General features: G+C 37.0%; 1 protein-coding gene across 1 annotated transcript; it reads left to right on the forward strand.

Annotated features, from left to right (window-relative positions):
• PLSCR5 (phospholipid scramblase family member 5) lies at positions 1–25530 on the forward strand. The gene is made up of 8 exons (XM_005899342.2): positions 1–135; positions 5666–5829; positions 10839–10881; positions 12880–13100; positions 15291–15452; positions 20682–20843; positions 25265–25347; positions 25435–25530. The coding sequence occupies exons 1-7, from the start codon at positions 123–125 to the stop codon at positions 25301–25303; spliced, it is 804 nt and encodes a 267-aa protein (XP_005899404.1). The 5' UTR covers positions 1–122; the 3' UTR covers positions 25304–25347; positions 25435–25530.
• Positions 25531–26224: the final 694 nt, after the last annotated feature.

Here is a 26224-nt window from a genome sequence, read left to right on the forward strand (position 1 = left end):
TGTAAGCTGACAAGAAGCAGACACCCTCTGAAGTTCTATGCCTGCTGTGTTTCTCTTTGCTGCAACAAGAAGAGCCTTTCTTTTAACCTGGCTGCCTTTGGATAAGTGACTCAGACATATTCATGGCCTCTAAAGGTAAGAGTAAATATAGACAGCTAATAATATTTCCCTTATGACTGAAAATATAGGTTGTAAGGTGTTACAATCAGTGAGATTGATACTTTAAAACCTGTCATTTAGTTCTTTGGAACTTTGTAGTTTTTAACTTTGAATGCCAAAGAGCATATTGCATTAAATATATTTAAAAAAAAACCAAACCCACTCTACCTAAAAGAATCCAAAAGTTAAGATATAAACAATGTTTTTGTTATCATAAATATAAACCTTAATGAGAAGAGCTGCAGAGCAAAATTTAGAATAGGAATATTTAATTCGAAACACAAGTTGATATTTCCAGTTTAAAGAGATTGGTAGAAAACTTTTCATACATAAGTTAAAAGTGTTATAGTTCAATATTTTTTAATTTCCTATCTGCTATTTAAAATATGTGATACAGGCATTTATTGTAGAGAATTAAACGTGTGTTCTCAGGAGATCCTAGTAAATTTAATGGACTAGAAGCAAATATTTCTGAACAACGAAGCAAAAATCTTTGAAAATTTATTTGATGGTAAATTATACATAAAAACTAAACAGAAACTAATTTAAGCAAACAGATTAATTAAAGACTTTGGGAGGGGGGACTGGTAAATTCTCCTCACATCCCTGAAAATGTAAATCTCATTAGTGCTGTCTCAAAGAACTGCTCAGAAGAAAAGGGATATGCTGCTTTTAGGTAATGAGTTGCAATCTCACTAAAAACACTTGTGAAATGATATAAAAATGAAATTATAATGTGTTTTCATTCCATTATCAGAAGAAGCCATTAAACTCTGAGCTCTAATGAACAGTTTTATCATGAAGAATTGTGATCAGTATAATTGGTGGAAACCTTTTAACCTAATTACAAATAGGATTAACAGAGTCCACCGATTTAAAATATCCTAAATTAAATTAATGATCTACATCAGAGAAATGTGTACACTTATTTGCTTCCTTTGTCAAAACACACTTAGGATGCTTTTTAACTTGAAACAAAGGAAGTAATTTTTTTTTCACTTTTTGTCACCATACACTAGTCTCTGAGTATCACTGGGAAAGTTCAAGCAAATTGTAAAATATAGACATGAAACTTCAAAATCATGAATTTTAATATATGTGTCTCATTTTTATATTTGAAGACAAAATCTTGGCACGTTCTTTCCTTCATTTAAGACTGACACTAAGACTCAGTCCGAAACATTTCATCACTTTATCAAGTAAGAGTTACAGCAACAACTGTAGCCTGTACGGTAAAGAGTTGCAGAGGATGTGAAATATTTATAAGCTGGTTATACATTTTTAAAACCGTAGATAGAAATTCAAAGCCAGATAGAAATTCAAAGGAGTTTCTTCTTCAACTGGTAGTCGTAGTCTTTGAAGAAACTTGTGACTAGAAAGCAATATTATGATCAAAATATGATTAATCTACCAAAAAGAGCAGTGATGTTCAGTAATGATAAGGGCTCAAGACTCAACTTAAGAGGTAAAACTTTAAGTAGAAAACTAACACCGTTTCTGCAACCCAGTCAAAATATTTAACGGATAAAGTGGGTAAAATATCTGCGAGAGGACCCTATAGAACTTAAAAATCTTGTTTCAGGGGGAAGTCACTTTATTATATTTTTGTGGAGTTTTATTCAAATAGATTTAAAGACATTATTTATACTGTCATGATGTTCTCTGGCCCATTAATCTGTATTGGCAGATAGCATTTTCCCAGGGAATACAGGCTAGTTGAACATTTCACACATTTCACAGGCAGTTCCGTCAGCACCACTAAATCAAAGGATAGTTTGGACTTTGGATGCCATTAGAACTGAAGGAATATTTGTGTGGTCTGAAGTCCCCTAGTTAGAAAAAACAAAAGCAATTTATGAACACTTTGGTCTCAAACTTAAAGTTTGAGAAAAACAGGCATTCCCAGGATGATCTAAACTGAACAGAAGCTTCAGTTTAGATCTTCAAAGGCTCTGCTGCTCCAATGTAAACCAAAATCCCAGAAGAGCAAGCAAGTGATCTCAGAATGGTGTTCTCAGAAGTGTCTGACTGAGCCTCGACTTCCTAGTAAAGACTTTGGACGTGATCTGGGCTGCAGTACATTAATGCCATGAAATCTAAAGACCTATGTGAGGAATGTAGAACCAGTTGCTAGACATTCAGTAACCCACCACATTCTGTCATAGCAAAATAATTTACAAGATAAATTTGGAGTAATTTGCTAATTTTTTTAACAGTAAAATTGACAAAAGAGAATCTAATAAGCTTTTATCAGTTATTAGAAATTAATCCCTACACATATTTTTTTTTTTTACCAATTGAAGGATAATATGGGTACAGTTAAGTGCATAAAAGGCACCAAACTTAAGCTCTGTGATTTTTAAAATCAGGATGCGCTTGTGTAGCCACTACCCAAGATCAAGATATAAAATATTTCTGGCCGCTCATAAAGGTCCCTTACTATTCAATAGCCATATACTTCCATCTCTGAGATGAAACACTATTCTGAATTTTATCATTTTAAACTAGTGTTCCCCAGATCACAATTTTGTCTCTGTTCCTCTGAAAGTCAATAACAACAGTGCTTTTGGCACTACAGCCAATGAAAGGATGTGTGTACCCTTTTATTATTTTCCAGGCGCTATTGCTAATGTGGCATTCGCTCCTCTCCCAAATCTGACAGTGTTACATAGGCTTCCTCTCAGTTTTCTCAGCTATTCACTCTTGGGGAGAGGTTCTCATTCAGGCCCCTTTCCCTAGAGCAAGAGGAATTCTGAAGTCTATATCCTTTGTGTCTGTCCCAGATCTGAGAGAAGTTCAGGATGGGGGACTTTAGGGAAGCAAATTGCTATAATACTGTCAGTATGGGGCTCTATTTTCATGGGGCCAAATGACAAGTTTGTTTCCATTCAGTCACACCCCTAAAGCATGTCCAAATGCTAAATGTCACAGACTAGTATAATCTTAGAGATCCATTTTGTCTACTCCCACAACCTTATGGTTAAATAAATAATTGGACCATCTGGCAATTAATGTTCCTCATTAACATCAAATGTACACATGACCTTAATGAGCCAATTGTTCCTAGTAACAGTTTATGTTAGTGTCCAAAGGACCACACCTTGAAGCCTATATTCGTTCACCATTTTTTTTTTTTTTTAAATCTCTCTCAAGTGCTCATACAGGACATGTTTGGGAGACAATGAATGAAGAGGAATGAATACTATTCAAAAGAAAATCAGTCCTTTCTTCAAATTTACTCTTTAGAGGTTTAAAAGATTCAGAATAATACTGCCCCTCAACAGACACACACACAAATTACATGGACTTGGGTGTCAGTGCTTAAGGGAGACCATTTAAATCTACTGTGAATTATAAAGCTGTAACTCCGATTTTAGTATAAGTACAATGAATGCTTATCCAAATCTTTGTGCAGCTGCCATAAATATCTTCCTCCTATTAATCCAGAGCCAGTTTTCCTTGTCCTTCCCATTCATAGGTCTTCAAAATAGTCTAAGTTTGTTGTTCATTGTTGTTCAGTCACTGAGTCTTTTCTGAGTCTTTGCGACCCCATGATCTGCAGCATGCCAGGCTTCCCTGTCCTTCACTATCTCCCAGAATTTGCTCAAACTCATGTTCATTGTGTTGATGATGCATCCGACCATCTCATCCACTAAGTTACTTTTCTTCATAATGGCTCCTCTGATATTTGAAAACACATATCATGAACCTTGCTCTACACATACACTCAATCTAAAATAGCAACACGTAAATGAAATGAATGCACATGTGAGATGTCTGACAATGTGACTTAATAAAGATGAGAAATGAGAACACAGATAGTCTTGAAAAAATTAATGGTATCTAATGAAGAAGACGGAGAAGGCAATGGCACCCCACTCCAGTACTCTTGCCTGGAAAATCCCATGGATGGAGGAGCCTGGTGGGCTGCAGTCCATGGGGTCTCGAAGAGTCAGACACGACTGAGCGACTTCACTTTCACTTTTCACTATAATGCATTGGAGAAGGAAATGGCAACCCACTCCAGTACTTTTGCCTGGAAAATCCCATGGACAGAGGAGCTTGGTGGGCTGCTGTCTATGGGGTCGCACAGAGTTGGACACGACTGAAGCGACCTAGCAGCAGCAGCAGCAGCAGCAGCAGCAATGAGGAAGATAGTCAAAGGTGGTCATGTGAGAAGAAAAGGGAAAAATAATAGTAGAAAGGTAATAAAGTATATTTTTAATGAAAAAGAAGAATTTTGCATGTACCCCTTATAGGTCATATGCATAATATCACATGGGCTCCAGATTAATGCAGGATAAATAGTAAATTTCCAAATTTCAATCTAATCGATATCTACCTAAGAGATAATCAAAATAGTAACAATTTTACCTGGCAATAATATAGAAAACAGGTGATTATTTGAAAAATCAAAGCCAAACATTTTATAATTTTCTAATTATTTTATCTTTTATAATGTTGGATGAGCTACAAAGGGATTAACACTGTCAAAAAAGATTTTGCTTGCGTATTGGGAAATCACAGCTAAATTTAAATATTACACTGCCCTTAAGAATCTCATAAATTAGTTTCAAATATTCCCATTAGTTCTCAAAGTATATATTGTTGGTCCCACAGCATTAGTTTATCTGGGAACTTATTAGAACTGCAAATTCTCAAGCTCCATCCCCACTCCATCCACTGAATCAGAAAGTCTGGAGTGAGCCCAACAATGTGTGTTTTGCTAAGCCCTCCAAGGTGGTTTTTGGTCTTCCCAGGTTGCACTAGAGGTAAAGAACCCATCTGCCAATGCAGAAGACATAAGACACGTAGGTTCAATCGCTGGATTGGGAAGGTCCCCTGGAGAAGGAAATGGCAACCCACTCCAGTATTCTTAACTGGCAACACCCATGGACAGAGGAGACTGGTGGTCTATAGTCCATGGGGTCACAAAGAGCCAGACATGACTGAAACAACTTAGAGGCAGGCCAGGTGGTTCTGCTGCAGGCTAAAGTATAAGAACCACTGAATTAAATCTATGCATAGTGGAATGACTGATGAAAAGAGACAAAATAATCTTGGAAATTATGAGGCAATTTCATAATATTTGAAGAAAGGAGAATATACTCAAAAATCATTAAGTATGATTCAAAACGTATGTCTAAGGTCATCCTTTTATGAGTAGAGAATACCTAGTTTCTTTAGTCATTGATTTTCCATTTGTAGTTTATAATCTTTCAGTTCTTTGAATAGAAGTTTCACTTGCTTTCAAAAAACATATTTTCTAAAATGATTTATTTTGCCCAAATTATCCAACTTTTTCTCACAACTACATTCCTTTTTCTCTGGGTTCAAGATGAAGTGGTGGTGACAGTGAATATAGAAAATGAAGGAAGGGGCACTGAAGCGAGAGGCTAGGTGGAAGATACTCTACCTTGTGAATTAAGCAGCAGGAAATATTACAAGACGACTAAATAAAATGGTCTACATTTACATATGGTCTGGAACTGTCGTTCTCTTGCAGATGCAGAGAACCAAAGAAGCAGAGGTCCGCCTGGCTTTCTTCCGGGAGCTTCAGACCCAGACCATGGTCTTCATATCTTACCTTCCAATCCAGGGTACCAAGTATGGCAGCGGGGTCCCCCTCCACCAGGGAATCTCCCTCCTGGCCTAGAATATTTAAGCCAGGTGCTTTTCTCTCTCTATTTCTGCAAAGTTTTTTTCCCTTTAAGACAAATGCAAACTTGGTTTCTTCCCCTCCAATCAAGACTAAAAACTTCAGCAAATAACTTATTGAAGTGAGAAAAGCATTATACAATCTGTCTTTTATTTATTTCTATTACTTGGCAAGAAACTTTTGCCTTGTTTTATAACCACTTCTATTTTCCTTATTTACCTGACACAGAGAGAAGACTAAACATTTTTGATTGAGCTGTTTAGCACCTTATCCTTCTTCTCCTCATTGCTCAAGGTGTCAGCAAATTTAAATCCTAGAGGAATTGTCTAATATGTCTAGTCACTTACAGTTATTTAATTAAAGGATATTAATTGAGTACCTGCTATAATCAAGGCACATAAATGGTATAAAACCTAGTTCCTCTCATCCAAATGTTCTGCAACCTTTTTGGCAAAGACAAAAAAATATTGAAAAAACATTTTGTCAACAATTAAAAGTGTTGACTTTTAATTTGGGCAGGTGTACAGAGAAGAGAGGGCTTCCTTGGTGGCTCATGGGTAAAGAATCCACCTGCAATGCAGGAGACACAGGTTCAATCTCTGGATCAGGAAGATCCCCTGTGAAAGGAAATGGCAACCCACTCCAGTATTCTTGCCTGGGAAATCCCAGGCAGACAGAGGAGCTGCCTGTGCTACAGTCCATGGGGTCGCAACAGTTGGACAAGGCTTAGCGACTAAACAATAAAAGAGAAGAGAAAGGCTGCTAAAGATCAACGTACTCAGGAGAGACTTTCTCAATGAGTTGAGAGCTTAACATTGTCAACTGAATCTCAAAAGGTGGATGGAAATCCAAGAGAAATCAAGCTATCAAGTTAGCATTACTGTCTTCTGATATTTTTGCCATCTCTGAGCCAATTTGCTTGAAAGATCATATTAAGTATAGTCACTGTTCTAGTCATTGGAGGGTAAGCAGTGATTCAAGCCTTATAATAAATCAGTCAAGAAATATCATCTGAATTTTATGGCATATAAGTTGCAATTGATATTTGTATATATTATTGATGCTTTAATATTTATCTTACACACGATTAGAAATACACTAATATTGAGATGTCAGCACATGTGCTGCAATTTTCAGCTTGTTTGGCACTCTTTCTAACTATAAAGTCTAACTCCTTTATCAAAATCAAATCTCTGTGTTAATTCCCTTAAGGTGCAAGAGATTTCTGTTATGCCTGATAGGGTTTAAGCTGCACACAGCATATGTTCCTGGGAAAATGTTTATAATTGCAGATGCCTTCTCCAGAAACCCACTGGCAGACAAATGTACTTTAGAGACTGGAGAGCTCAGGGAGATATGTAAAAGAGCTGGAAAAGCTAACCTACCATCTTCCATCTGCAGAAAGGATCAGCTGTAATAGCTGACTAGAGTTGATTAACTGCTGCAAGCTGTTTGGGAATGTTGTCAGACAAGGTTTCGCCAAGTATAAAAGTGATATACCAGTGCCAGAGGGCTGGGGTTTGATGATCACATATGGCCATCACATATTCTTCTTCCATCCATGAACGATGACATACCCAGAGCCAGATGCTTGACATGAACACACTTTTTTTTCATATTTGATAGAGATATGAGCCCACTGGCTTCAGTTCTAAAACAAAGTCAATTTTCCAAATGTATACCTTTGGTACTCTTTTTCAGAAAACAAAAATATTTCACAAATTGGTGGGTATTTTCCTTCAAAGGGAATGGATTTTATAGTCTTTATACTAAAAGAACACATTTGCTTTAAAGCAGTGCATACAGAACAGGATGAATAAGCATTTAAAAAGTTTTTAATACTTCCAGTTTGTGAGAAACATATATATATACATATATGAAGAATTTTGTAAGCTTTTATCTAAAAACCACAATAAAATTATGAATATTTGAAAATAGTGCATGCTTCAATAAACAAACAGGAAAATACTCAATAAAAATGCTTCCAAATTAAAATCTCAATGTAAATATTTAAAAAATCACCTACTCTCTTTTAATCATTATTATCCAGTAACTATTGATAATCATGTTTTCACTAACAAATTGAAAATAAACTCCCAGGTGGCAAGTGTATGTGTGTGTCTGTGTATATGTTTATATACACATACATATAAAAATATTTGTATGTACATATATATTTACATATGTATGTGTATACATGTATGTTGTTCATGTATTATAGATTGTCCTGAGTCACTTCAGTCATGTCTGACTCTTTGTGACTGTATGGAAAGTAGCCCGCCAGGTTTCTCCGTCCATGGAATTCTCCAGCCAAGAATATTGGAGTGGGTTGCCATTTCCTTCTCCAGGGGATGGGATCAAACTATATTCATTCCAAGTTAAATTAACATATTCATAATAGTCAATAACATTTTATCCTATAAGCATCAAAGGATGACTTTTATTTAGTCACCTACAGATCAGAGTACTGAGTTAAAATTTATAAAGGCACATGTAAGATTCCATTTATTTTGAAGTACTAGGTTGACCAAAAGTTTCTTATGGTTTTCCTGTAACATCTTATGGAAAAATCCAAATGAACTTTTTGGCCAACCCAATACATATATTAAATTGAATCATTGATACCTGTAAGCCTGATAAATTATACATATGGATTGTTCATATATTTCCAAGGCTGTCATTCGGTGTCCATTCTGAAGCTTTCTTACTGTAGGAGTGCTCTGCTTGTCCTAACACCTGAATACAGGATGTAATCTGTTTAAAGTTTCCAACTATTCCTGGTCCATCAATTAATAGCAAAAGATGAAAAGGCTCTTTTGGACCACAGTTTATAAGTGGCCCAGGGCTACTTAAAGGAAACTAGAAGAACAACCAAAACCAGGACCCTCATATCCAGGAGGTTTGTCCACAGGTTTGGCCACATTCGAGGTTATTAGAGACGATGGGTGAGTATAAGAGTAAATAGGGAGGAAAGGTACTCAGAAGTTCCACAGTGTCACTTAAGAATTGTTTCTCCCAGTTCCTAAGATTAGTTAAGTTATGCTGGTACAGCAGAGTAGAGAGCAAGTTGAAATCCATGGTATCACTGCCTGGGTTCATATCCCAGCCTAACCACTTACAAGCTCTATGATCTTGAGCAAAACCACTTTCTTTCTCTGGGATTGTTTCCTCACATGTTACATGTACATTACATGTTACATGTAATGATATCCTGTTCTCTGATGTGTGTGAGGACTAAATCAGACACTATGTCAAATATCTAGCACAGTGACTACCTCAAGGTGGTCATTAAATAAACAACCACTATTATTAGATGTTAGAGATGCACATTTATCCTTTTCAGCCAATAGTCTCTAAAGTTCAGGGCTGAAACTTGATCCATGACATAAATAGTCAAAGTTCCTAAACTCAAACCTTACTTTCACACCCCAAAACTTCTTCTCCATCTCTAAGTTATGCCTACACACTGGGGGGAAAGAAAGTGCTAGTCACTCTGTCGTGTCCAACTCTTCAACACCCCATGAACTATAGCCCACCAGGCTACAGTCCATGGAATTCTCCAGGTAAGAATACTGAAGTGGGTAGCCATTCCTTCTCCAGGGGATCATCCCCACCCAGGGATCAAACCTGGGTGTCCCTCCTTGAAGGCAGATACTTTACCATCTGAGCCTCCATAGATGCACTGCTAAATAATCATGTGTGCCCCTTCTCTTCTGTCAACCCTCCTTTTCCCTCAAAAGAGGAAAACAGAACTAACAACACTACATAACAAAGACCAATTCCGATTTCTTAAAGATTTAGTCGTAGTTGTTTAAATATGTTCTAGAATATCTTATATCATAAATTATTTTTGTAAAAAATATATCTGTGAATCTTGGAGAGGAGGGCATATGTACACTCTTATCAGTAATAAGAAGAAATGATACTAGCTTTTACCTCTACCTCAGGATATACAAGAAGAATAAAGGAAATAAGATAATTTCATATTTTCAGGGTTTGTGATTGCCCAATCAATTCCAAATGTTAACAATTACTACATTTATTTGAAAGTTATCAGTGAGTTTGTTAATGTGAAAAGAGAATAAAGTGAAAATTTTAAGGCAAAATAGAAAATTAAGCATTCAAAAAGGCAATAATCAGTACTGTATTCAGTGCTCATGATTTTATCTTAGTGAATCTTTAAATGCTGCATATGAAAATTAAAATATACACAGATAAAATTCATTCTAAGAACATATTTTAAATATTTCCTTAAAAAAACCCATTTGTATTATATTCTGTTTAACACAGTCACATCTCAGCTACCTGTGACTAATTTATCTCTGTAAATTAACTTCATTTCTAATTGCATAGGCAAGTTTTAATGTGTCATTCATTTAGAAGCTAACTCTTTTCTGCTTAAACTGGTATTTTGTTGACAGGATTTATGGATTTTTTTCCCTTAGTTCAAAGAAAAGTGTGACTGAAGAAAGAAATTAAAGAATTGCCTTTCTCAGCTTTAACAGACTTTTCATCACAATCAGGAATGAGTTACCACCTGACAGAGTGAAGTAGTTAGGGCTGAGAGGAGAGGCCAAGCATGCAGATCATTACTGTTTGTATCCTCTTCGTTCATTTCTTTTAAAGAGAGAGTGAGAAAGAAGTTTAAAACCTCATAGGCATTCTTATTCAGAGACTGTTTAAAAATATTCTCAAGGGTATTGGTATAATTTCCAAGAGCTATCTTATCACCACAGGAAAAACACAGAGCTAACCACAGTTCCTATTCTTATTCAGAGCAATTTTGCTTTGAAATTTTCAAGGTTCTTGTAATTTTTACTTGAGTAAAAACCATGTTAGCTTTTTTTATTTTTTTCCTTCATTATAAAATGTGAGTTGTTTTCTACCATTTTCCACACAGAGAACATGAAAAACACCTAATTTCATGAGTCCAGTAAACAGGTTAATAGTAATAGCTGCAAAGGTTTTCAAAGACCTGTGATGTAATACTTTGTATTTCCTTCATGTCATCTTTTAACAGTTAGACCTGATAATTATACACCAGCAGGTGGAGCTTCTTGGAAGTAAGTACATTCTGTAATTATTAAAATTGTTAAATTATTAAAATTATTAAAGTATTTTATAAAGTTAAATGTTTAGGAGAGAATTAAATAAAAAAGAGCACTAGGTCTATTTTTTTTTCTGGGAAGGGTTTTTTAATTTATTTTTTAATTGAAGGATAATTGCTTTACAGAATTGTGTTGTTTTTTGTCAAACACCAACATGAATCAGCCATAGGTATACATATGTCCCCTCCCTGTTGGACCTCTCTCCCACTGAAAGTAAAATTATTAGTCTGATATACATAAGCCTAAAAGCATAAAACTCCCCAAATCTTTGATGATATTGTCATTAGGAATGTAATATTATTTTTAATCTTGAAGTAATAAAAGCTACTTGGTCATTTCCATGGCTGCTAATAATTTAAATTTTCTTAACAATTTCAGACATGGAAATTGAGGCTGAGACCAACAAAAAAACATCAAAATAAAGTTCTACTGTTTTATCATACTGTCAGTGATTCATCAAAAACCAAGTCATTTAACAGGGCACAAATTTATAATGCTGAATACACAAATTACTTGAGTATGTTTGTCCTTAATATTCTAGATAACACCTAAAGTATGTCAAAATTGAAATAAATAGATAGCATGAAGCTGTAGTTCAGTTCAGTTCAGTCAATCAGTCGTGTCTGACTCTTTGCGACCCCATGAATCACAGCACACCAGGCCTCCCTGTCCATCACCAACTCCCGGAGTTTACTCAGACTCAAGTCCATCGAGTCAGGGATGCCATCCAGCCATCTTATCCTCTGTCGTCCCCTTCTCCTCCTGCCCCTAATCCCTCCCAGCATCAGAGTCTTTTCCAATGAGTCAACTCTTCACATGAGGTGGCCAAAGTACTGGAGTTTCAGCTTTAGCATCATTCCTGCCAAAGACATCCCAGGGCTGATCTCCTTCAGAATGGACTGGTTAGATCTCCTTGCAGTCCAAGGGACTCTCGAGAGTCTTCTCCAATACCAAATTTCAAAAGCATCAGTTCTTCGGCGCTCAGCCTTCTTCACAGTCCAACTCTCACATCCATACACGACCACAGGAAAAAACCATAGCCTTGACTAGACAGACCTTTGTTGGCAAAGTGATGTCTCTGCTTTTCAATATGCCATCTGGGTTGGTCATAACTTTTCTTCCAAGGAGTAAGCGTCCTTTAATTTCATGGCTGCAGTCACCATCTGCAGTGATTTTGGAGCCCAGAAAAATAAAGTCTGACACTGTTTCTACTGTTTCCCCATCTATTTCCCATGAAGTGATGGGACCAGATGCCATGATCTTCGTTTTCTGAATGTTGAGCTTTAAGCCAACTTTTCCACTCTCCACTTTCATTTTCATCAAGAGGCTTTTTAGTTCCTCTTCACTTTCTGCCATAAGGGTGGTGTTATCTGCATATCTGAGGTTATTGATATTTCTCCCAGTAATCTTGATTCAAGCTTGTGCTTCTTCCAGTCCAGCGTTTCTCATGATGTACTCTGCATATAAGTTAAATAAGCAGGGTGACAATATACAGCCTTGACGTACTCCTTTTCCTATTTGGAAGCAGTCTGTTGTTCCATGTCCAGTTCATAGATATAGTACCAAATAGATTTTTAGATAGAATCATTAGTTTCACTGTGAGTTGTCCCAGTAAATTCCATAACAATGACAGAATAATTTGAGTATGATCCTTCTTTAGAGCATTGCTTCCCTAGTTGTAAAGTACTACAAGTGTCCAAATAAGTCATATAACTGGAATCAAAATTTATCAATTGCACAGCTCTTTTCACAGAGTCTGCTTTGATTTCTATGGCTAAATCCTCAAAATTTAGAGTACAGAAATAGATTTGTCTGAAGAAGATACCATGTACTTAATAACTAATCAGTCATGCTGCTTTCTTCTAATAACACTACTATTTTTACTCATATAAAGGTTTGATACTAAGCAGTAGCATGATTTTGATAATTTTTTTTTTTTTTTTGCTCCATTAGTGATACTGGGCACTGAGACCGCCAACAAATATGAGATTAAAAACAGCTTGGGACAAAGAATATACTTTGCAGTGGAGGAAAGCATCTGCTTCAACCGTACTTTTTGTTCCACTCTGCGATCATGCGTTCTGAAGATCACCGATAACTCAGGTCAAGAGGTGATTACAGTCAACAGGCCCTTGAGGTGTAACAGCTGCTGGTGCCCTTGCTACCTACAAGAGGTTAGTCACTGACCTGGGTGTGCTTTTATTTTCCACAATTGGAAAGGTTAGCAATTATTTCTTTAATAAATGACATGCAGCTGGCGATACAAGGTCATTAACCTTTCAATTGTTGAATTAGAATGTTGCTCCTTTAAGATCAGAACAGCTTAAGGATTTGGTGATTCACTAATATTTTTTTTTTCATTTCCAATGAAAAACTATAGTGGCTTCCGTGGTGGTAACTTGGAAAGACAGCTCATGCATCATGTAAATGAGACACATCCTCCTGAATCTCTGTATTAGCTAGGTAATATCTGTAAGTTCCACCATTAAGCAGATCTACTCTTCATCTTCTCATTGGTACAAAGTTCAGGGAGTGCTGAGTGATACTAAACTCTCCTAAAGGAATCTCCTGGGTCAGTATTATTTTTAGAACAGTATCTCATGTTCCATTTACCCATTTATGATAAACTTCAAGGTTCAGCAAAGAGTGTGTTATTCTTCTAGAGGGAATCATTTGATTATTATATTTTAATATATAATAGATTTTTATCACCTTTTAGTAAATCTATAGTAATAACTTTCATGGACATGATGCAGTTAAGTTTATGTGGAATATATACTTACTTTGATCTCTTTGATATCAGGAACCTCTAAGTGAGAAGAAATAGATTTTACTCTCTACATTTTGCAATAGAGGAAACTGAGGCTTAGAGGGGCCTCACCTGTGATCACACGTCTAGAATATATCATAAGAGGGATTTGATCCAGGTATCTTTTTTCAAACCCAAGTTTCTTTATTGAGGACCTATGTATAAATATTGTACTTAGCACAATGGGAAGTAAATATTAATACAGAACTCTCCTTAAGTAGAGAAGTTTCTAACAATATATGTTGAAGCTAATTCTGCAACTCTTTATAGGCAATTATCTGGTCAAGTGATAGGATTGCTAAGGTACTCAAATTCTTGCAGCCCAAGAATTTTCATCCTTTTACTGGGGATATTCAATATCTAATATGCCCCAAGATGCTAAAGTCAGTATAACCCAGAATATGCACCCATTATAACATTTCTGACAGTTAATATTTTATTTCAAAGTAACCCCATGTCGACGACAGAGGATGAGATGGCTGGATGGCATCACCAACTCGATGGATGTCGGTTTGAGTGAACTCCGGGAGTTGGTGATGGACAGGGAGGCCTGGTGTGGTGTGATTCATGGAGTCGCAAAGAGTCGGACACGACTGAGTGACTGAACTGAACTGAACTGAACCCCATGTCACATAAATTAAACATAGGATGCATCCTAATACTGATTAGTATATTTTTAATTTGGTTGAAATCAAATCAATTACTTTAGAAGTGATCCTAGAACAAATCTATGTAATTCTAAGAAGTCTTGTTGAGAATACCTTTATCTATCCAAAAACACTACAGACATGCACATAAAACTATGAATTTAACAAGAAAAGACAAAGAGAGATCAGATGATGGAGAGTTGGCTTGGTTTAAAAGCAAACAATATTCATCATTTTCACCCACTCCAGCTTATTTTATTAATACAAAGTATTTGAATTGGCTAAATAAATATGTTGAAATACAGTATTATGGACAATTAAGAAATTAGGGGGATGAATGATAATGGAGCAAAATACTAGTCAGCTCTGAAAATGCAAATGATATTCTTTTAATGCTTTGGACAAAATGAAACAGAAATCACATTGGTGTGTAACAACTGTAACTCTGCAAGAAGCATTTGTTAGCACAGAGAAGCTGAAGTTGATAAATCAAAGAGGAAAAAAAAATTATAAGAATCAAGACGTGAGGCTTAAAAATAGATGTGTGTTGTGACAACAACCAAGAGGGGATAAATATGAAGTACATTAAAGGAAACAACTTCAATGCTTGTCCAACTATTGTACTTGGAACAGACATGGCAAAGAAGCCAGTATCCCAGGGTCAGAAGACAGGCCTGGGGTAGGTTTTCCTTAGGGAATGAAGATCAAAGACATGGACTTTTAGTGGATCATGAGGAATCTATACAGTGAATTTCTTTGTTTCTAAAAATTATTTTAAAAATCCAGTATAGCATAGAAGCAGATATTTAGAATCTTTTATATACTGTTTAGAAGTAAGCAGACATTGTAGTAAAATTAAAATACAATAACCTTAGGAAATCTTATTTTATTATTATCTCTTCCTACAGTTAGAAATCCAAGCCCCTCCTGGTTCTATAGTTGGTTATGTTGCACAGAAGTGGGACCCCTTTCTGCCTAAATTCACAATCCAAAATGCAAACAAAGAAGATATTTTGAAAATTGTTGGTCCTGGTGCAACATGTGGCTGTTTTGGCGATGTGGATTTTGAGGTACGATTGACAAATGAAGGACTGTTTCACTTAGGTCCTGATTTTTTGCAACATAATTCAATTTTTTAAATGTTCAAATCATGAAATATTTCTGAAATAAATTCAGAAAATAATATATTTGTGAAATAATGGAATAAGTAATATTGTGCATGCCCATAATAACTCATAATTCCAGAGACATAAGTTCAAGAATTTTTTTTAGAACATACTACAAAAATTTGATGTGTGTGGAATTATAGCACCTATGGTATAAAGCAAATATATTTAGTTTAGAATCACTGAAATCACATCTTCTTTCCTATATCCCTGGTGGTAACATATTCCAAATCTGATCTCAAGAGCATACTCCATTAAAATATCATTAATTTAAAAGCTATGTAAGTAAGACTTGCTAACTTCTTTTTGTGTAACAATCTATTTCCATATAAACATATGTGTGTAAATCAGAAAGCAGTAAGTACTTGCAAATTCAATGTGTAATATGAACTATCTTAACAGCTTTGTTCAGTTGCTAGGTGGTGTCCAATGCTTTGCGACCCCATGGACTGCAGCATGCCAGCCTTCTGTATCCTTCACGATCTCCCAGAGTTTGTTCAAATTCACATCCATTGAGTTGGTGATGCTATCTAACCATCTCATTTTCTGCTGCCCTCTTTTCCTTTTCCTTAACAGTTTTGCCTAGAAATAAATCTTAGAGGAAATAGTCTAAGGTATGTACTCCTCAATTATAAGGCTTATTTTTATTCTATACTCTTAGGAAAGTTATGCCAAGAATTTTTGGAGTTATGACAGCCCATTTTGTAAAATGTACATTGTATTCTAGGTGAGTCATGTGCCCTGAAATCCTGTAAACTTAATGTCCTATGTGAGATACACATGAATGAATAGAGTGAATAAACAAAAAAGAAATACATACTTTAGACTATTTCCTCTAAGATTTATTTCTAGGAAAAACTGTTAAGGAAAAGGAAAAGAGGGCAGCAGAGAATGAGATGGTTAGACAGCATCACCAACTCAATGGATGTGAATTTGAGCAAAATATTATACAGTGGAAGTGAGAAATAGATTTAAGGGACTAGATCTGATAGATAGAGTGCCTGATGAACTATGGACTGAGGTTTGTGACATTGTGCAGGAGACAGGGATCAAGACCATCCCCATGGAAAAGAAATGCAAAAAAGCAAAATGGCTGTCTGAGCAGGACTTACAAATAGCTGTGAAAAGAAGAGAGGTGAAAAGCAAAGGAGAAAAGGAAAGATATAAGCATCTGAATGCAGAGCTCCAAAGAATAGCAAGAAGAAAAAAAAAAAAAAGCCTTCCTCAGTGATCAATGCAAAGAAATAGAGGAAAACAACAAAATGGGAAAGACTAGAGATCTCTTCAAGAAAATTAGAGATACCAAGGGAACATTTCATGCTAAAATGGGCTCAATAAAGGACAGAAATGGTATGGACCTAACAGAAGCAGAAGATATTAAGAAGACGTGGCAAGAATACACAGAAGAACTGTACAAAAAAGATCTTCATGACCCAGATAATCACGATGGTGTGATCACTCACCTAGAGCCAGACATCCTAGAATGTGAAGTCAAGTGGGTCTTAGAAAGCATCACTACGAACAAAGCTAGTGGAGGTGATGGAATTCCAGTTGAGCTATTTCAAATCCTGAAAGATGATGCTGTGAAAGTGCTGCACTCAATATGCCAGCAAATTTGGAAAACTCAGCAGTGGCCACAGGACTGGAAAAGGTCAGTTTTCATTCCAATTCCAAAGAAAGGCAATGCCAAAGAATGCTCAAACTACTGCAGAATTGCACTCATCTCACATGCTAGTAAAGTACTGCTCAAAATTCTCCAAGCCAGGCTTCAGCAGTACGTGAACCATGAACTTCCAGATGTTCAAGCTGGTTTTACAAAAGGCAGAGGAACTAGAGATCAAATTGCCAACATCCGCTGGATCATTGAAAAAGCAAGAGAGTTCCAGAAAAACATCTATTTCTTCTTTATTGACTCAGTCAAAGCCTTTGACTGTGTAGATCACAATAAACTGTGGAAAATTCTTCAAGAGATGGGAATACCAGACCACCTGACCTGCCTCTTGGGAAACCTATATACAGGTCAGGAAGCAACAGTTAGCACTGGACATGGAACAACAGACTGGTTCCAAATAGGAAAAGGAGTACGTCAAGGCTGTATATTGTCATCCTGCTTATTTAACTTCTATGCAGAGTACATCATGACAAACGCTTGGCTGGTAGAAGCACAAGCTGGAATCAAGATTGCTGGGAGAAATATCAATAACCTCAGATATGCAGATTACACCATCCTTATGGCAGAAAGTGAAGAGGAACTAAAAAGCCTCTTGATGAAAGTGAAAGTGGAGAGTGAAAAAGTTGGCTTAATGCTCAATATTCAGAAAACTAAGATCATGGCATCTGGTCCCATCACTTCATGGGAAATAGATGGGGAAACAGTGGAAACAGTGGCAGACTTTATTTTTTGGGGATCCAAAATCACTGCAGATAGTGACTGCAGCCATGAAATTAAAAGATGCTTACTCCTTGGAAGGAAAGTTATGACCAACCTAGATAGCATATTAAAAAGCAGAGACATTACTTTGCCAACCAAGGTCTGTCTAGTCAAGGCTATGGTTTTTCCAGTGGTCATGTATGGATGTGAGAGTTGCACTGTGAAGAAAGCTGAGCGCCAAAGAATTGATGCTTTTGAACTGTGGTGTTGGAGAAGACTCTTGAGAGTCCCTTGGACTGCAAGGAGACCCAACCAGTCCATTCTAAAGGAGATCAGCCCTGGGTGTTCTTTGGAAGGAATGATGCTAAAGCTGAACGATGCTAAAGCTGAAACTCCAGTACTTTGGCCACCGCATACGAAGAGTTGACTTATTGGAAAAGACTCTGATGCTTGGAGGGAATGGGGGCAGGAGGAGAAGGGGACTATAGAGGATGAGATGGCTGATGGCATCACCGACTCGATGGACCTGAGTCTGGGTGAACTCTGGGAGTTGGTGATGGACAGAGAGGCCTGGTGTGCTGCAGTTCATGGGGTTGCAAAGAGTCAAACACGACTGAGCGACTGAACTGAACTGAACTGAACTAAGAGTTTTAATATTTATGGTATTGTTTTTTAGTGGCTAAGTCATGTCCTACTCTTTGGCAAACCCATTGACTGTAGCTTGTCAGGCTCCTCTATCCATGGGATTCTCCACTCAAGAATACTGGAGTGGGTTACCATTTCCTTTTCCAGTGGATCTTCCTGACCCAGGGATCAAACCACATCTCCTGCATTGGCAGGTGGATTCTTTACCAGTAAGCCACCATAAATCCCATTTATGGTATAGAGATGACCTAAGTAACTTCCTTTATTTTCTATCTTCTACTTCCACACAGAAAGTGAAAGTTTATATCACTTTAAGCCTTTGAATGAGAAACAGGGCAAGCAAATGAATAGTGGATAGTTTAATTCTAGATTCCTTCTAGTTGAAAAGAACTATAGACTTTTTCATGTGAAATTATTAGTCTGAATTTATGTGGTACATTAGCCCAGAGAAGTTTTTCAAATGAAAAATAGGACTTAGGTTAGTTATAAAGGAATGACCTTGTAAATGTCTGAGTATAACACAAAAATGAAATTAAGCAATGACTTGTAAAATCTTCAAGAGATGGGAATACCAGGCCACCTGACCTGCTTCCTGAGTAATCTGTGTGCAGGTCAAGAAACAACAGTTAGAACTGAAAATGGAACCACAGACTTGTTCCAAATCAGGAAAGGAGCATATCAAGGCTATATATTGTCACCCTGCTTATTTAACTTATATGCAGAGTACCTCATGAGAAATGCTGGAATGGATGAAGCACAAGCTGGAATCTAGATTGCTGGGAAAAATATCAATAACCTCAGATACACAGATGACACCACCCTTATGGCAGAAAGTGAAGAAGAACTAAAGAGCCTCTTAATGAAAGTGAAAGAGGAGAGTGAAAAAGTTGGCTTAAAACTCAACATTCAGAAAACTAAGATCGTGGCATCTGGTCCCAACACTTCATGGCAAATAGATGGGGAAACAATGGAAACAGTGGAAGATTTTATTTTTGGGGGCTCCAAAATCCCCGCAGATGGTGATTGCAGCCATGAAATTAAAAGACACTTGCTCCTTGGAAATAAAATTTATTACCAACCTAGACAGCATATTAAAAAGCAGACATTACTTGGCCAAAAAAGGTCCATCTAGTCAAAGCTATGGCTTTTCCAGTAGTCATGTATGGATGTGACAGTTGGACTATAAAGAAAGCTGAGCACCAAAGAATTGATGCTTTTGAACTGTGGTGTTGGAGAAGACTCTTGAGAATCTCTTGGACTGCAAGGAGATCCAACCAGTCTATCCTAAAGGAAATCAGTCCTGAATATTCGCTGGAAGAACTTATGCTGAAGCTGAAACTCCAATACTTTGGCCACCTGATGCGAAGAGCTGACTCACTGGAAAAGACCCTGATGCTGGGAAAGATTGAAGGCAGGAGGAGAAGGGGATGACAGAGGAGGAGATGGTTGGATGGCATCACTGACTCAATGGACGTGAGTTTGAGTAAACTCTGGGAGTTGGTGATGGACAGGGAGGGCTGGCATGCTGCAGTCCATGGGGTCACAAAGAGTCAGACACAACTGAGTGACTGAAGTGAACTGATAATATTTAAGCAAATCAGTAATTATAAAATCTTACCAATAAAAAAATAAATTATACTTGGAAATTAATTTTATCTAAAAAATTTCCTCTAAAATCTTTCTCAAAAATATTCTTTCTTTGTTTCTTTTCTTTTCTTTTTTTTTTTTTTGCATGAAGAATTCAGATTTAAAATATGGACCTCAGGTAGAAGGATTATCATCATGGTTAGACTATGTAATTTAAACTATGTACCTGCTGCCATCTTGTGGCAGTCTGGCCTTAATTACTTATTGCAGTTAAATTCTCAATCCGCATACAGAAAGGAGAAAAAAAGATTATGATGGTTAAAAAAAATGTCAGAAAAACAAAATTCCTGAATAACAAACTGGAAAGTTAAATTTACAAACCTAAGATTATATAAAGGAATGAGTGCCATTGAATTGTCATTTAAAGATGATGAATAAAATTATTCTTATATCTCATGAAGTAAACATGGAAAAATGTAAAATCATAGGTTTCACCTTCAAATTTACAGCCTCTTATTTTCTTTTCAAAGGTGAAGACCATTAATGAAAAGCTTACAATTGGAAAGATTTCTAAGTACTGGTCAGGCTTTGTGAACGATGTTTTCACCAATGCTGACAACTTTGGGATTCACGTTCCTGCGGACCTCGATGTGACAGTCAAAGCAGCCATGATTGGTGCTTGCTTTCTGTTTGTAAGTGTGGTCTTAAAGATTGAGGTGGTTCATTTCTTTCCTTTTCACTTGTCAGTTATTACAGAGCCATCCCGTTTCACATAGTTTTTACCCCACAGAGTCAGTTTTATACACAGTTATATACACAAACTAGTTTGTGGCCAACAGTGTTTAGAAGTCAGAATGTAACAGCCTGCATTCATATTGGGTAGCCTTCCTCCAGTGGCCCTCAAATCCCCTCTTCTCAAGGATGGATTCCCTATCTACATCCTACTCATCGTTTCTCAATATTTGAATTAGCCTTCTCTTTCGACTTTCAACTTTTTCTTATTTTCACTTCCAGTGAAAAATATGTAAACACAAATAATCACATTATTTATCCTGGGTAAGGTTCAGGGCTGTTTAATTGCTTACCAAGGAGTCAGGTGATATTCAAAATGTGAAAAGTGCAGTTTTCTTGCCCTTCCAATAACTACACAGGTACGTGAGTAAACAGAGATGAGTTAATATATAGCCGTTTCTATTATTACAAAGATATAATGCCTTTGTCTTTTCTTCTCAATTTAACAATTTCATCAAAAACATTTTCTTTTAGATTGCTGATGAAAGAATCGAAGTCAAGTGATACTTGTGCCAAACTCTGACCTGATTTTCTCTGTTCCCCACTTTCCTTCTAATTTTTCCCTCATTGCTTACCTTTTTCAGCTCTTGCACTCACAAAAGTTCATGGAATTTTAAAGTAAACCTTCATTCTTCCTCTCATGTTATTCTTCAAGGCTTTAGGATCCTAAATCTTATGGTTATGTTAATATGTGCTACTGTGGGCAAAAAAGTGGTCCTATTTACTTAGGCTCTTCTAGAGACACTTGAGAGTTATATTAACTAAAAATAATTCCTTGGTGATGCCATTCATAGATACTTAGAGTTTAATTAAAAATAAATATAGTAGCACTTTTTCTGAGAGCAGCTTTAGAGAAATTATTTTAACTTATTGATTCCCTATATGGGTAGAGATAGAATTAATATCAATACACAGAGTGCTAGGCTTTTATACTAAGTTGTCTCTTACTCCATTTTCATCTATAAATGTAACCAAGTCCAGTCAATCTTTCCTGTCACCACATACTTTTTCATTTTTCCATTCTCCTTATCTGTTTAACAAGGCTTTTAATTTGTCACTTCCTACTCCCTTCTATTTTTTGACCATTCTGTATTTTGACACCAAACATACCATGCACATAAACATACTCCCACCCTTTTCCCAAAACCTTAATTTGACCTTCCGGTTAGTCCCCTTATTTAATGTTTATATTAAAAATATATTACCTTTAATCTGCCCTGCTGCTGCTGCTATTTAGTTGCTAAATTATGTCCAACTCTTTTGCATCCACATGGGCTATAGCCCACCAGGCTCCTCTGTCCATGGGATTTCCCAGTCAAGAATACTGGAGTAGGTTGCAATTTTCTTCTCCAGGGGATTTTCCTGACCAAAGAATCAAACTTGTGTCTTCTGCTTGGCAGGAGGATTCTTTACCACACTGAGCCACCAAGGAAGCCTTTAATCTGCCCTACACATGTATTTTATATATTAATAACAAGCTGATGGCAAAAATGTCAACAATTCCCTATGACTATAGCACTGATTTGATTTAGGTCATACCTGAATGGTCTAGTGATTTTCCCTACTTTCTTCAATTTAAGTCTGAATTTGGCAATAAGGAGCTCATGATCTGAGCCACAGTCAGCTCCCGGTCTTGTTTTTGCTGACTGTATAGAGATTCTCCATCTTTGGCTGCAAAGAATATAATCAATCTGATTTCGGTGTTGACAATCTGGTGATGTCCACGTGTAGAGTCTTCTCTTGTGTTGTTGGAAGAGGGTGTTTGCTATGACCAGTGCGTTCTCTTGGCAAAACTCTATTAGTCTTTGCCCTGCTTCATTCCATATTCCAAGGCCAAATTTGCCTGTTACTCCAGGTGTTTCTTGACTTCCTACTTTTGCATTCCAGTCCCCTATAATGAAAAGGACATCTTTTTTGGATGTTAGTTCTAAAAGGTCTTGTAGGTCTTCATAGAACCGTTCAACTTCAGCTTCTTCAGCGTTACTGGTTGGGGCATAGACTTGGATTACTGTGATATTGAATGGTTTGCTTTGGAAACGAACAGAGATCATTCTGTCGTTTTTGAGATTGCATCCAAGTACTGCATTTCGGACTCTTTTGTTGACCATGATGGCTACTCCATTTCTTCTAAGGGATTCTTACCCACAGTAGTAGATATAATGGTCATCTGAGTTAAATTCACCCATTCCAGTCCATTTTAGTTCGCTGATTCCTAGAATGTTGACGTTCACTCTTGCCATCTCCTGTTTGACCACTTCCAATTTGCCTTTATTCATGGACCTGGCATGGGAAATAGATGGGGAAACAGTGGAAACAGTGTCAGACTTTATTTTTTGGGGCTCCAAAATCACTGCAGATGGTGACTGCAGCCATGAAATTAAAAGATGCTTACTCCTTGGAAGGAAAGTTATGACCAACCTAGATAGCATATTGAAAAGCAGAGACATTACTTTGCCAACAAAGTTCTGTCTAGTCAAAGCTATGGTTTTTCCAATGGTCATGTATGGATGTGAGGGTTGGATTGTGAAGAAAGCTGAGCACTGAAGAATTGATGCTTTTGAACTGTGGTGTTGGAGAAGACTCTTGAGAGTCCCTTGGATTGCAAGGAGATCCAACCAGTCCATTCTAAAGGAGATCAGCCCTGGGTGTTCTTTGGAAGGAATGATGCTAAGGCTGAAACTCCAGTACTTTGGTCACCTCACGTGAAGACTTGACTCATTGGAAAAGACTCTGATGCTGGGAGGGATTGGGAGCAGGAGGAGAAGGGGACGAGGATGAGGTGAGGTGGATGAGGTGAGGATGAGGTGGCTGGATGGCATCACTGACTCAATGGACGTGAGTCTGTGTGAACTCCGGGAGTTGGTGATGGACAGGGAGGCCTGGCGTACTGCGATTCATGGGGTCGCAAAGAGTTGGACACGACTGAGTGACTGAACTGAACTGATAGCACTGACTGAAGTAACACCCTGATTATCTGGAAAGATAACTTTTTTACTCCAGGGTCTTAGAGAGAAACACACTTACTGAGACTATCAGACAGCATTCCATCCATTGCTTTTCTTTTCCTTTTTACCATAATATTATAAAATATTTGCACTTTGCTCTTGGTCAATATTGAAGAAGTAAATGGCAACCCACTCCAGTATTCTTACCTGAATTCCATGGGCAAAGGAGCCTGGCAGGCTACAGTCCATGGAATCACAAAGAGTCAGACATAAATGAATGACTATCACTCACCCTTGGCCAATATAGCTTTTAAAACAATTTGTCACCAAGAATTATGTTTTTAATTTGTAAATGCTGTCTCCATTTTATTACCTTGTGGTCAGAAATCTTTAGAAGTTGCTGATTGGAGGATATTCCCTGATCCAAACAGCAAAACTCACAAGTATTCACAAGTAATTTGGTCTTTTGTTTGAGACTGCTGCTGCTGCTGCTGCTAAGTCGCTTCAGTTGTGTCCGATTCTGTGCGACCCCATAGATGGCAGCCCACCAGGCTCCCCCGTCCCTAGGATTCTCCAGGCAAGAACATTGGAGTGGTTTGCCATTTCCTTCTCCAATACATGAAACTGAAAAGTGAAAGTGAAGTCTACCACTGCATAATCCACCAAGTTCCCTCAGGTATAGTTTTCAGTACTTTCTCAGATGAAAGCTGAGTTACCAACCACATGGTCCATGATGACATATCTTACTCTTGTTTAAAGGTCCGTGTCTATTACAGCTTCTCATGATGACCCAGACTATCCAAAAATCTAATTTTAAAAACTCTTGACCACCCCAAATTTTGCCTGGTGATATCATGCTGATTCAAATAAGCTTTCCAAGTTACTTGCTGCTGCTGCTGCTAAGTCACTTCAGTCATGTCCGACTCTGTGCGACCCCATAGATGGCAGCCCATCAGGCTCCCCCATCCCTGGGATTCTCCAGGCAAGAACATTGGAGTGGGTTGCCATTTCCTTCTCCAATGCATGAAAGTGAAAATGAAAAGTGAAAGTGAAGTCGCTCAGTTGTGTCCGACTCCTAGCGACCCCATGGACTGCATCCCACCAGGCTCCTCCATCCTTGGATTTTCCAGGCAAGAGTACTGGAGTGGGTTGCCATTGCCTTCTCCGTTCCAGGTTACTTAAACTCTGCTAATTAGATATGTGAGTGTCATGAAGCTTAAAACTTTCTGATTTTTCTCCTCCTGATAAATCACATGTTCCTGGAACACCACTGGGAAACATAATTGCCTTATATAATCAAAGCTTCCATGTAAGACTCTTGATCTTAATTGTTGGTTTTTTGTCAATTCACTCATATTCCATTTATTTATTTGTAGGATTTTATGTTCTTTGAACATTCACTGGCTGGATTATAACAAGCAAGATGACAAAAACAATAAAATATGCAGAATGTATTTCAGTAAGTAAAAGACAAGTTTAAATGATCTCTTTCCCTTTGAAGAGGTCTATATTTGACGCTGTCTAATTCTTTTTCATTTTCTTTTAGAAATCCCCTGGGCTCTGGATTTCATTTCTGAATGGTTTGACTATTGGCTTTTTTCTTTTTTTGTAACAAAATGTTAATTACTATATTTATTAAAGCATAATGTAATGAAGCAATTATCTGCTTGTGAATGCATGATAACTAAAGACAAGATGACTGACCGTAGCACAGTGGTGCTTTGAGAGATTACCATTCTTTCTTTTTATCCTTTTGAAGTTATTGCATGGTAAGCATGAAAGATGAGAGCTAAGGCTTGCAGCATCACTGATGAAAATTCAATGTTTAGAGAGCACTTTGAAGTTTTTCTGGTAGAAGTACTGGTTCCTAATCAAAAGGACAGGGTTTCTAAAGTATTTTTTCATAAGCAGTCTTTTCTACTTTGTTTATTAATCTTCTTATAGTAGAGAGACATTTTTACATTATAATGAAAAAGCTAAAAGTTGGGTAAATAATAGGTTTAAAGATGAGACAGCAGATGAAATCAATTTGTTCTAGTGGCAAAAGGTACATTTACATTCCATAAAAAAGGTAATATTTACAAATCAAAGTATGCTTTACATACATGTATGTGCTAGGGATATAAATAAGCATATTAATAAACTTCTAAGCTAGTAAAAGCAGTAGTACAGAGCAGGAACTTTATCTATTTGCAGTAAAAGCTCAGTCAAAAAAGGAATCTAAGGCTCTGAAAAATAAACAGCCTCAGGCCTTAAGAACAAGCAAACAAAAACTAACAAAGCCTTACTACATGAAGCAAATACAGAAGTCAGGAAACACAGCCAATTCAATTAAT

The sequence above is a fragment of the Bos mutus genome, chromosome 1 (assembly GCF_027580195.1).
Source record: "Bos mutus isolate GX-2022 chromosome 1, NWIPB_WYAK_1.1, whole genome shotgun sequence".
Taxonomy (NCBI): Eukaryota; Metazoa; Chordata; class Mammalia; order Artiodactyla; family Bovidae; genus Bos; species Bos mutus.

What these genes read in the sequence shown, in the direction of transcription:
- PLSCR5 (XM_005899342.2), top strand. An exon ending in GCCCTTGCTACCTACAAGAG is followed by an intron (nt 13,101 to 15,290) that starts GTTAGTCACTGA and finishes CTCTTCCTACAG; the next exon opens with TTAGAAATCCAAGCCCCTCC. An exon ending in TTGGTGCTTGCTTTCTGTTT is followed by an intron (nt 20,844 to 25,264) that starts GTAAGTGTGGTC and finishes ATTTATTTGTAG; the next exon opens with GATTTTATGTTCTTTGAACA.